Here is a 12,918-nt window from a genome sequence, read left to right as displayed (position 1 = left end):
CCTTTGGACAAGCCTGATATGTTCTAGAGCAGGAACATTACAAAATGCCATTGCAGAATTTTCAATGAATGTCACGTGGACACCATAAAGCCACAGGGACCCTCTTAGAATCCACTTATATTATGCTGGCATTTTGGTGCTAAGCTGTATGACCTCGCCAGTTCACAAAATTTCCCTCTCAACCCTAATTTTCCACCCGGCATGTCTCACAGTAGCTTTTGGAAAGAATCTAACAGCGAGTCACTGCGTCTGGGTGGATATTATAGCAATGGCCATCTGAAGGACAAATAAATATTTGTTAAAAAAATCTCACTTGTTTTGAAGGGGGGAGGTATTTTAGGAGGTATTTTCTGTTTGACAAAACTACTACATTGGGCTGTACAAGAGGAGGTCAAGCGGGATGGCATTAGACACCATAATAGGATAGAGAACACATTTACACTCAAATAACATACCAACGCAGTTTCCTGATTATATAAAGCACTTGGAAAAGACCATGTGGCCACTGAAGATCAATGCATGTTGGGGTGGGAAGAGGAGATGTGAATAAACATTTCTGGTGAATATATGGCTAAGTGTAGCAACCTCTTCAGTATACGGTCAATATACAAAGTAGTGTTGTAATGTTCCCTGCTGCATTTAAGATTAAGGGTAAAATTTGTTGGGTTGGATAAGTGCTGGTGGGTAGGTGATGTTACTTATACCGACTACCACATGTAGTGGTTGTGCTGTTACATTAGAGTATTCGGGAAAGAAAAAATTTCACACATCAGTGATATCACGTCTTTTTTTTTTTTTTTAAAGTTTTATTTTTGTTGTTGCTGTCTCATGGTATACAGTAACGTACAGTAGGTCTTCAATGCAGCGTCAACATTCCGCTGCCATAATCAGTAGAGCAACTTTTTAATATTTTACCCCCCCAACTTAAACTTGCTACTTTCAGGGTTAAGTCAATAATTAGCAATGTTCTATATCAACATTAGAATGTCTAAATGCAACTATCAGGTCTCGGGTCAAGTATACATTTCAGTATGGTCATCTGCGGGCAAGTGCCCATGGTCCCGTACCCTCTATTATCCCACAGTCTATTCCCCCCTCCCCCTTTTCAATCCAGGCCTTCGTCATCCTCTGAGCTGTCCCCATCTCCTTCCTCGGGCAGGGGCTCACAGAGGTCTCCCCTAAATTTGTTCCAGGGTGACCAAATCCCGTTCCATTTCCGAGGATTATGTCTCTGCTGATACACAGCCCGCTCAGTTAGCATAAGCACATCCATATTTCTGCACCATTGCGCCAGTGTCGGTGCTTCCTGTGCCCCCCAGTTCTTTGCGATGTCACGTTTCGCTAGCATTACTCCTATGACCACCCATCTCTTTGCCTGCAGCGAAAGGTCCGTTGGGCCCCAGACATTCAGGAGACAGATCCTGGGATCTGGTGTAAATGGGTTCTGTAGAGTCTGACCAATCGTGCGTGTGACTCGCCGCCAGTAATCCTGTATATGTGGACACGTCCATATAGTGTGGTATAGTGTGCCCTCCTCCCCGCATCTTCTCAGGCAGTGTGGGTGTTCTGCTCTATGTATTTTATACAGCGTCGTGCGGGTGTAGTAGACCCTGTGTAGCACTTTAAACTGGATCAGTCTGAATCGAGTGGAAATACCCGCCTCCCTGGGCGAAGCTAGGGCTGCGTTCCAGTCTGCCTCATCTAGGTCCCCTACCTCGTCCTCCCAATACCCCTTTAGTTTCCCCAGGGGGTCCGGCAGGTTATTCATGAGTTTCCGATAAGTGAGGGAGGTTGCCCCGGCCTCCATGTAGTCTGTAAGCAGTCGGTCCTCCAACGGAGCCGACTCCGGAGGCGCCGTGCCAGTGTCTAGCACCGACAGGAGTGCGTGCCTGATTTGTATGTACCTATATGTTTCGGTCTCTGCAAGGTTGTATTGTTCTTTTAGTGTCGTGAAGGAGAGCACACCCTCCCTGGTCCATAGATCGCCCACCGTGGAGATCCCAATGGTGTCCCACTGGTCGAACCCCTTGGAGCTGCGCAGGTTACCGAGGGCCTTGGCGTCCCATAGTGGCGTGAGCCTGGTGATCACTCCCTCCCACCCCAGCCGTCTCTGAGCCCTGTGCCATAGGGCAACAGTGTGTTTGGTAGGCCCCTCTAGTTTCCTCACCATCCCTTTATTATAGAGCGGGGCTAGCAGAGTGGACAAGCCTAGTTGGTGTCTGTCCGCCCTGAACGCTGGGTCGTCTTGCGGTGCGTGGATCCACTGGTTAATCACCTTGAGATGAGCCGCCCAGTAGTACAGTTCAAGGTTGGGGAGGGCTATCCCACCGCTATACCAGTCCCTGGTCAATTTCAACTGTGCGACCCGGGCCGGTTTGTCTCCCCACAGGAGAGTGGACAGTTGGGCCGAGACTTGACGGAAGAACGATACGGGAACCACCGCCGGCGTGTTTTCCAGAACATAGAGGAAGCGAGGGAGCGCCAGCATCTTAAAGAGTGCCGCTCTACCTAGCAGTGTTAGGGGGAGATTTTTCCAAAGGCGCACATCAGTCTTCAATTTGTCCAGTTGGGGCTTAAGATTCCGGTCAAGGAAGGTCGAGTGCTCCCTTGTAATCCGTATCCCTAGGTATTTAAAGGTGACGCGTTCCACGAGTAGTTGGCAATCTGTGGGTAGTATTGGAAGGTCGCCTTTTACCATATATATCACTGATTTGGACCAATTGAGTCTATAACCCGAGGCCGTGCCGTGGCTTTCACATAGTGCCAGCAAGACCGGGATACCGGTCGTGAGGTCCGTGAGGTAGACGAGCATGTCGTCGGCGTATAGGGAAACCCTATCCTCGCCTCCACCTTCCCAGTGTATACCTTTCAGCAGCTGGGTGGTCCTGAGGATCGTGGCCAAGGGTTCTAGCACTAAGGCAAACAGTAGTGGCGAGAGTGGGCACCCCTGTCTCGTACCCCTTGCCAACGGGAACTCTCTTGATATGTATCCGTTTGCGGTTACTCTAGCCATAGGTTCGGTGTATAGCAGTCTGACCCACGATATGAACGTTGGGCCGATACCAATGTGTTCCAGGACAGCAAAGAGATAGCGCCACTCCACCATATCAAATGCCATTTTGGCATCAAGCGACAGTACCGCTGCCGCTTCCTCCAGCTGCGGGGCTCGGGCCAATACTCCGTGCAGCCGTCGCAGGTTCAGCGCCGTGCTGCGGTGTGGCATAAAGCCCGATTGGTCCGGGTGTATAAGGTGCGCCAGATGGGGCAGTAGCCTGGTGGCCAACAGTTTCACCAGGATTTTACTCTCGGCGTTAAGGAGGGAGATCGGGCGATATGATTCGCACTCCTCTGGGGGTTTGCCGGGCTTAGGTATGGCGACTATCGTGGCCGTGCGCTGATCAGGGGGGAGCCGTCCCCGTTCCCGGCACTCCTGAAACATATCGAGCAATGGTGCGGACAGTGTCTCGGACATGAGTTTGTACCATTCTATCGGCACACCATTGGGGCCCAGTGCTTTCCCGGGGTGTATTGCTGCTATGGCTGCCTGTAGTTCCTCCTCCGTCAGATCGGAGTCGAGCTCGTCCCGTTGGTCTGGGGAGAGAGTGCGGGTCGGCACTCCCACAAGGGAGTTTTCTACCATTTCCCGTGTGACCTCATATTCAGGGGAGTACACGGAGTGGAAATGGTCAGCTAGGAGTTCCACTATTTGCGCCGGACTGGTGTGTATCTCACCTTGAGGGTCTCTCAGTTGTAATATCGCCCGCTGGCCACCCCGCGCCCTCTCCAACCATGCCAGAAGCTTCCCCGCCTTGTCGCCTATGTCGTATATCCTGCTCGCTGTTGCGGACATATTGTCTCGCACTCGGCGGCGCAGAAAGTCGGTGTGGCTCTGCTGGGCCAGTCGGAGTGTGTGCTGGGTGTCTCCAGTCGGGTTCCCCTCGTGGTCTCGTGTGGCCTTTTCTAGTTGTTCCTCTAGGTCCGTTAGTTCCTGACGTTGTGTGCGTCTGTGCTGTGCGATTACCGAGATCGCCTGTCCTCGGAGGACAGTCTTGTAGGCCTCCCACAGAATAGTGGGCGACTCCACGGACCCCACGTTCTCTGCAAGGTAGGACCGTGTGCCCTTCCTCAAGGCCCTGGTGACGCCCGGTTCTTTAAGGTAACCCGGGTAAATCGGGTAGAGCCGTCTGCGGGATTGTCTCTGACTGAACAGAGTCAGTGTAAGTGGGGAGTGGTCAGAGATCCCTCTCGGCCTAATTTGGGAGTCAGCGAAAGTGAGGAGCCCCCCCCCCAACGTCAGGAAATAATCTATCCGCGACAGGCTGTCATGGACTGTTGAGTGGTATGTGTATTGCCTATCATCTGGGTGGAGTCGCCTCCACACATCCACTAGACCCTGTGCTTCCATGAAGTCATGCAGTTTGGAGGGCCCTGGTGTACGCATGCGCGTTGGGTGGCGGTCTAGGGAGTCTTGTGCCACTGCATTGAAATCTCCCCCCATAACAAGCTCCCCTTCAGGAAGATCTAACAGGAATTTCCCCAGTTCCGGGAAAGCTATGTTGTGTAGTGCTGGTGGGATGTAGACCGAGACCACGTTCAGTGGCTTCCCCTCCCACTGGCCGTGTATCGCTGCAAAGCGCCCCTGTGTGTCTGTCGCCGTTGATTGGGCTATGAACCTGGATGAGCGATGAATCAATATCCCGGAGCCCCGGGACCCCTTTGTGAACCCAGAGTGTACTATCATGTTGTAGCCTCTCCTGTCTAGGGCCTTCGTGGCTGTGCCGGTGAGATGCGTTTCTTGTAATAGGACCAGGGCGGGGTGCAGCCTCTTTATACTCTGCAGTACCAGCCCACGTTTAATCTTGTCGCCCAGGCCCCTTACGTTCCAGGACATGAGGAGTAGCGGGGATGTCTGCCCTACGTTAGTGTCCTCCCCCATCCTGTGTTGGTTTACGGCCTGTGACTTTACGCTCGGGGATGGCCAGGAGGTCTGTGCAGTGCCCCTGTGTGGTGCATTGTGACCATACCATCTTATACTCGTGTGCCCTATCGTAGCTAACCTGACCCTGTGTAGAAACTAAAAACCAAAACCCCCTTCTACCCCCAACTCCCCCCCTCCCTGCCCCCCTGCTCAACGGACTCAGAACTGCCCGCCCCCCCAACTCAGCAGAGTGCCTGATCCCACCCCTTAACATAGTACTTGCTCGCTGGAGTGAAGGTTTCTCCGTGGTCAGCGGCCCCCATCTTCAGCTGCGGAGGCCTCTCCGCCCAGTGTCCAAGGCAGCGTTTCCTGTTCATATCATGTTCCTGTCAGTCGGACCATGGCCGTGTCTTACAGATCCCCGTTTGCCTCGTCCTCCTGATGGTCGGATAAAGGGGAGTGCACCTCTAGATCTCCGTCGTTGGTTTGTGAGCCCTGTCGGGGGCCAGCTGGTCGGTGCTTGTTCTGTCTATTTGAGCGACGAGGGCCCGCCGCCCTCCAACCCTCCAGCCAATCTTGCGCCACCTCCGGTGATTCAAAAAACCAAGTCTTGTTGTCCGCTACGACCCGAAGCTTGGCCGGGAAGAGCATCGAGTATGGGATTTCCCTGGCTCTGAGTTCTTTTTTGACCTCAAAGAAGGTTCGCCTTCTCCGCGCCACCTCGGCCGTGTAATCAGGGAAGAATGCCAGCGTCGCGTTCTGGATCTTGATAGGGGGTGAGTTCCTTGCTGCCTGTAGGATGGCATCCCGATCCCTGAAGTTGAAGAGCCTCGCTATGATCGGTCTGGGGTTAGCTCCTGTCTTGTGGCGTCCCCCCGGTACCCGGTGCGCCCTTTCCACTGTGAAGAAGGCGGAGAGTCCTTTGGGCTTCAGAGTGTCCTTGATCAACTTCTCGACATATAGGTCCATTGCCCTCGTGTCTTCCGATTCCGGCACACCAATAATACGGATGTTGTTCCGTCTCGAGCGCCCTTCTTGGTCATCGAGCTTGTCTCGTAGTTCTCTGTTCTCCTTCGAGATGCGTTCCATACTAATCTGGAGTTCCGAGACGTCCTCGACCAGGGACTTGGTCACAACTTCCATATTGTTCACTTTCTCTGTCATTTTATGGAAGTCCGCCCTTATAAGTGTGATCTCGGCCGAAATCGATCCCACTGTGGCCTGTACCTGCGTGAGGGCCCGCATGACGTCGTCAATGGTCGCTTTCTTGCTCCCGGTCACTTCGGTCGTCTTGCTCGCCTGTGTTCTGGCGTCCTGCGAGGGGGAGGGGGAGCCGGGTTTTTCATAGGCAAAGCGGTCCAGGCGTGATTGTGATGTTCCGCCTTTATGCCCTTTGCCAGCCATCCTGGGTTCGCCTGGGCCAAGCTATCGTCCTCTGCCAGCTGCTGGGGGTCTACCCTGGGCTCCCGCTGTGGCTACGGGGGGGATTGTGGCCCCCTTGAGGCGTCCCAATGAGTTTGCGGATGTGCACGGGCCCCTGGTGTGTGGTGGCCGGCCGGGTCACTGACTCATTAATGGGGCACGCAGTCGAATGTCGCCGTTCTGCAGGACTCCCTCTGCCCCCTTCCGCCACCGCTTACAGCGACCCTGGCTCACCGGAGTTTTCGTGTTCGGTCCCCTTATGGCGACGGGGGGGGGGGGGGGGGGGGGGGGGGGGGGTCCGGGTTGCACCCAGAGAAGTCTTTTCGCTGCGAGGACGGGTGCTCCGCGCCGGTGCCCTGTCGGTTCTTGGGCGGGGACTCCTTCGGGTCTGGTGCGCTTTGCCAGGCTCTCTGATCGGCCAGGGGGGGGGATCGCCGTACTCACACGGTGGCAGCGCGGTTCCGCCGCAGCCAGACTCTGCTCTCTGGCCGCTGCTGCTGAAAATGGCGGCGTCAGCTTCCCCCGTCGTCGCTCCGGGCGCTGGAGCCCGCTTTCATCGAGCGTCCCCCTCACCTCCGCTGAGCCTCCTGACAGGCCGATCGGCTCCCCTCGGTCCGGTAACGGATGCTGGAGGGCTCGGCTTCTGAGTACCCTGGCGTTCTCCGCGCTCGGTTGTTTCCGGCGGATGGCTGCCTGACTCAAGCCGCTTCCGGTCGGCGTGCTGCTCACTGTGCCTCCCGGTCCGGCGGTCGCCCACAGGCCCGCTCGGGGCGCTGACAGTAACTGGTGTTCCTGACCTCGGATTGAGGTCCGGCGAATCCGAATCGCCGCCGCCTGGTCCTGGGCTTCGCTGCCTACCCGCCTGGGTAATTAGATTGCCGGATAAATGTTCGGATTAAACTGGGAGCCGCCTTCAACACGGAGCTCTCCTTCTAGGCTGCCGCCATCTTCGGCTGCTAGCCACGCCCCCCATTGATATCACGTCTTTTTATTCACCATATTACACTTTGGATGTCTTGCTGGGTGAATTAGCGGAGGTGAACCTGTTTGCTTTCTTCTGTCATGCGTAGACTGGTCTCCCATGGTACTCTATTCAGTCACACAAAAATGGAAAGCTTGGAGTCACCCACTATCTCTTTATGGTGGAACTAGGTTTGGTACATGTATGTGATGTAAAATTGACTGCCACAGCTAGGGATTGAGTGACTAAATTTTAGGAGACAAGGCAACTCTCTCACACATATATATCAAAGGCGATTGAGTAAAGACAGCCACCGATGAAAATGGTGACGACAGCTGGTATCAGTATGACTGATACTTTTTGGTGTTAGTAATGCAGCAGTTAGTTTTGAAGATACATTTGTTACCTACGTTGTTAATGCTGGGGGGGAGCGGACTGTTGTGTACCTTTTTTTTTTGTTTCTAGAAGGTTGTAGCTGTGGTCCTATTGTTGGGAATCCACGAAAGGAACAAACCGTGATCCCATCAAGCAGCACCGCCAAACATAATTTGAATCAAATGAATGAATTGAAAAGTACAGTTAAGTTAAATGGATGAAATTGAAAGGTGAAAAAAGGAGAAAAATACAAAGGAATATATATGAATTTGATTAATTTGATTCAAATTATGTTTGGCTGTGCAGCTTGATGGGATCACGGTTGGTTCCTTTCGTGGATTTGTAATGTTGCAGCGCAACGAGACGAAGCGCGGAGCAGGTTTTGCACGCTGCTAAAAATAAAAGGAAGAACTTAATAAGTTTACATTTGCATGAGAAAAAAGGAGTTCATCTCATTTCATTGCCTCATAACATCCTATTGTTGGGGCCATGTAATTAAATAATATTGTCCGATTGATGAAGTATATATAGAGAAGAAATCTACTGGAGGCTAACAATTAAGTAGGTTTCCTTATCTTGATTCGTGGTAGCAGCTCAAGTATAGCTAACAGAATCTAGTACAGATGATTAGCGGCCTCAGTTGAAGCACATGTTACAAATCGTACTAATTGCTCAGTGGGGTCCCCGGATTTCAATAGTGATTCAATGGGGTTCCTCAGAAGCAAATCTGTTAAAAAAAAGAACTGCTGATTTAACCCCTTCCATGCTGATGACGGCTCTTGGCCGTTATGCATCACGGTGGGCGTGTGCTGATGACGGCTAGGGGCCGTCATGATCCCGCCCACTCTTTAAAACGGCCGCACAGCGCGAAAATTCGCCACACATGCAAGGGGTTAAATAATAAATCCTTCACAATGTTACAGTTCCTCCTCTAAATGTCTTTCAATATAAGGTGTTACAGCAAACAAATGATGGACGGAATGCTGACAATGCAAACATTCTCCCCCAGTCAAAAGATCTGGGTTAAATTCATTGTACTTTTGCCCACTACACCACCCCAGTTTGGACACAGCCATATGCAAATCAGGCTTGACCCTGTGCCACATGGGAACAGTCCAGACCGAACTGCCAGGCCCGGTCCTCCCTAGACCGGAAACAAGCATCCTGGGACCGGTTTCAGGGTATGCCACCCTTTTTCAGCCAAGCTAGCTTGAATCCAGTGGCACAGTGAGCAAGCGACCCACGTCTGGGCATACCCATCCCACTTAGGGTGAAAAGTGTTACAGCAAACAAATGATGGACGGAATGCTGACAATGCAAACATTCTCCCACAGTCAAAAGATCTGGGTTAAATCCATCATTCTTTTGCCCACTACACGACCCCAGTTTGGACCCAGTCATATGTAAATCAGGCTTGACCGTGTGCCTCTTGGGAACAGTCCAGACCGAACTGTCAGGCCAGCTACTTCCTGGACCGGAAACAAGCATTCTGGGACTGGTTTCAGGGTATATCACCCTTTTTCAGCCAGGCTAGCTTGAATCCAGTGGCACAGTGAGCAATGGACCCACGTGTGGGCATACGCATCCCACTTAGGGCGAAAAGTGTTATAGCAAACAAATGATGGACGGAATGCTGACAATGCAAACATTCTCCCCCAGTCAAAACATCTGGGTTAAATCCATTGTTCTTTTGCCCACTACGCCACCCCAGTTTGGACCCAGCCATATGCAAATCAGGCTAGATCCTGTGCCTCATGGAAACAGTCCAGACCGAACTGTCAGGCCAGGTCCTCCCTGGAATCGGAAACAAGCATCCTGAAACCAGTGTCAGGGTATGTCACCCTTTTTCAGCCAGGCTAGCTTGAATCCAGTGGCACAGTGAGCAATGGACCCACATTTGGGTGTACCCATTCCACTTAGGGTGAAAAGTGTTACAGCAAACAAATGATGGACGGAATGCTGACAATGCAAACATTCTCCCCCAGTCAAAAGACATGGGCTAAATCCATTGTTCTTTTGCCCATTACGCCACCCCAGAACGATGGCTTTAACCCAGATCTTTTGACTGGTGGAGAATGTTTGTATTGTTAGCATTCCGTCCATCATTTGTTTGCTGTAACACTTTTCAATATAACGTGGCATTACATCTGTTTGATGGCTAGATGGCTATTACCCCACTCATCTTCTATTTCTCACCTCTACACTTCTGCACTCGCAGTACACACCTCTTGCACAAAATCACAGCTTGCCTGTAGCCTCATACTTCTATTGCACATTTAGATTTTACAATGTATGACCTCACAGCTAATTATATATATGTTTTGTTTCTTTTGCAGCAGAAAATGAAAACAGTGGGCTTAATACAAACTCACTCCAGCGGAAGAAAAAAGGACTCTTGAGGCCAACCCATCAGCGCTCCAAGCCCCACCTCCAGATCAGCATGCCCCAAGATTTCCGGCAGATTTCCTCCATTATAGATGTAGATATTCTGCCAGAAACTCACCGCCGTGTACGGCTCCATAAGCATGGATCAGACAAACCACTAGGTTTCTACATTCGTGATGGTATTAGCGTCCGCGTCACCCCTCATGGGGTTGAAAAGGTACCAGGTATTTTCATTTCACGCTTAGTCAGGGGTGGACTAGCAGAAAGTACAGGACTCCTGGCAATCAATGATGAAATTCTGGAGGTAAATGGCATTGATCTGGCTGGGAAATCCCTGGACCAGGTAACTGACATGATGGTAGCCAATAGTCATAACCTCATCATCACTGTGAAGCCGGCTAACCAAAGGAACAATATTATCCGAAGCAGCAAAGCCTCTGGAAGCTCAGGCATGTCCACAGACAGTGCTTCGAGCCAGCAGACCCCAAGCCCAGCTTCGCACTACATGAGTAACTACAATACAGTGGAAGGGGATAGCGACGAAGATGGAGATGTCATCATTGAAAGTGATGGAGGTCTACAGTATATCCCATCTGTCCTGAACCACAACCACTGTGTCAATGGGGGTTTGGATAAAAACTTTCAGCAGAGCTGCTCACTTCACAGCTCGCAGGCTTCCCTGCATTTCCAGAACAATCATAATAGGAGTCCGGGACCCCCGCCACGCAGACGGGGAAGCAGCATGAGGGAGGACGGCAATTTCATTACGCTATAGACACTGTGGGAATGAACTCGGACTGTTGTATTTTTTGTTTCTGTGTTATTTAAAGTCTTCCTCTCTCCGTATAAAAAAGAAAAATCAGGTCTTGAGACAGAACAGGGCTCTAGGTGTCTGCTCTGACATTTTAGGATCCTCTTATAAGAGACAGGGGGGGCACGTTTTCACACTAAGACATTGTCATGACTGGAAATATGTACAAGATCATGTGTCAATAGATTCAGATTATATTGGTAGCATTTTTGTTTGAAGCCCTTCCCATTCACACCACCATAAAATGAGCCCTCCAACTTTCAAGGTGCAAAAGATAGGCAACAATCTGGCCCGGCTGTAATAAAGCCATAAGACAGTTTCCATTCTTAAACTCAGAGAAGAAGCCCAGCCACCAAAGAAGGTGTTGCATAGTTACCCTTTTGCGTTAATAGGGCAGTTCATGCATAACACAGTTTCTAAGATAAAGGTCCATAGGTGCACCTTGATTTTCCAAATACATTACCACCCCACCCTCCACTCAGCTATCGCATCTCATGTAGTAGTATAGGGCGCTCAAGCATGGAATAAGGGGTTCCAAGAATTACTCAAAATTCAAAGTAATCCAATATTCGGAGCCTGCCTGAATATGTGACGGCTGTTGTTTTTATTCGAAGAAGTGGTAGAAAGATCCTACCTGGGAGCCAACATCGGAATTCTGCTGGAAAATATTTGTGCTATGAAGCAAGCTCAACCACACCGAGTGTACTCAAAAACCTAAATTACAGAACACATGAATATTAGTGCTTTTTCCAAGTATGCCCATTGCACAACCCTTTGCTTAGTTTGCCTTTTTTCAATGCTAATTATTGTGATTAGAACCTGTGGAGCGACAGCAGTCGCTATTGCGTCCAAAGCTGTGTTTACCAGCTTCATGGGCTGCACAGTTTTAGGGGTCGTGACTTGAGATCTTTCAAAAGCTTGTCTTTTTATTAGGTGACTTTTTTCTGACTATAGCGGAGTAGGCTGAAGGCACCTCAATAGACTTACAGGTCACAAATCGAAACTCCAGCAGGCTTCACTCTCCTGTCATTCATCGGAGGTTGATATAAATGTGTACCATTGAATTTCCTAATGTTAACACCTACTGGCTGAGCAATAAGATTTAGAAAGTCGCCCCACTTTTTTTTTAAGCAGCGCAAAGTAAATGACACATAAAATGATAATAACTTTGAGTTATCATTTTATGTTTCATTTACAGGCGGGTGGGCGGGGCTGCTCTACTCTTACAGCAGTGGAGGGGAGGGGCGGATTGCCCACTCCAAAGTGCACATGACTGTTTGGCCGGCTCTCTTGGGCTGCCCAAAACAGTCATGCACACTTTCCCAGTTCTCCATGCAGGCTGCATTACAGCCTGCATGGAGAACATACCCAGGCCCCCATTCCCTGGCTGAGCGTCGACCCAGGACGCTCAGACCAATCACAACGCTGCATTGCAGCATTGTGATTGGTCAGGAGAGCCTGGCTGAGCTTCCTGTTCCTCAAGTCCAACGAGGAGAGCAGGTGCAGAGACGCGGGACCCGGAGGCAAGGTGTTTATTTTTTTGTTTAAATTTTTTTTGCATTGCGCGCACCGACCGCACGATCCCCCCCCCACTGCGCCCACCCCACCACCCACGAGTCATGCCAGCCGCCACTGATGTAGACTCTTTATAGAGTTATTAACATTAAGCTGTGTGTGGGAGTAGTGCAACCTTTAAAGAGGCACCAGTGAAAGCAGATGCAGGCCCCTGGTCCAGTGAATCAGGTGACAGCGCTCCTTGCTCTTACAGATGGTATAAAGTTTAATGCTACTAGCACAATACCAAGGACATTAATGGTGGGTGGTATAAGTATGATATTAAAAACAATTCATTAGTTATTTAGAGCTTTTAGGTCGAGAAATTCTCATTAGAAAGTTCTATGTCCAGAAACGTTTAATGGAAAATGTTACTCTATTGATTAGCCATTGAAGATAACAAGACTTAGTATCTCATGGCAACATTCAAACAGACTATATACACATCTCAACAGAGGGTTCTTTACCCACAGAGTTAAGTTATCTTATCAG

General features: G+C 50.5%; 1 protein-coding gene across 3 annotated transcripts in view; it reads left to right on the top strand.

Annotated features, from left to right (window-relative positions):
• The window catches only part of PARD6A (par-6 family cell polarity regulator alpha), a 321,452-nt gene extending 309,449 nt beyond the window's left edge, over positions 1-12,003 (top strand). For 2 of the 3 annotated variants that reach the window (XM_086945267.1, XM_086945265.1), the window contains one exon: positions 10,013-12,003. In XM_086945267.1, the coding sequence (XP_086801393.1) occupies positions 10,013-10,836 (824 nt within the window). In that variant the 3' untranslated portion in view covers positions 10,837-12,003. The remainder of the gene's footprint in view (positions 1-10,012) is intronic. The other variant, XM_086945266.1, reaches the window with a different exon arrangement.
• The last annotated feature ends 915 nt before the right edge of the window (positions 12,004-12,918 follow it).

This window comes from Lissotriton vulgaris, chromosome 12 (genome assembly GCF_964263255.1).
Source record: "Lissotriton vulgaris chromosome 12, aLisVul1.2, whole genome shotgun sequence".
NCBI lineage: Eukaryota > Metazoa > Chordata > Amphibia > Caudata > Salamandridae > Lissotriton > Lissotriton vulgaris.
This window is presented reverse-complemented; position numbering and strand designations above follow the sequence as displayed.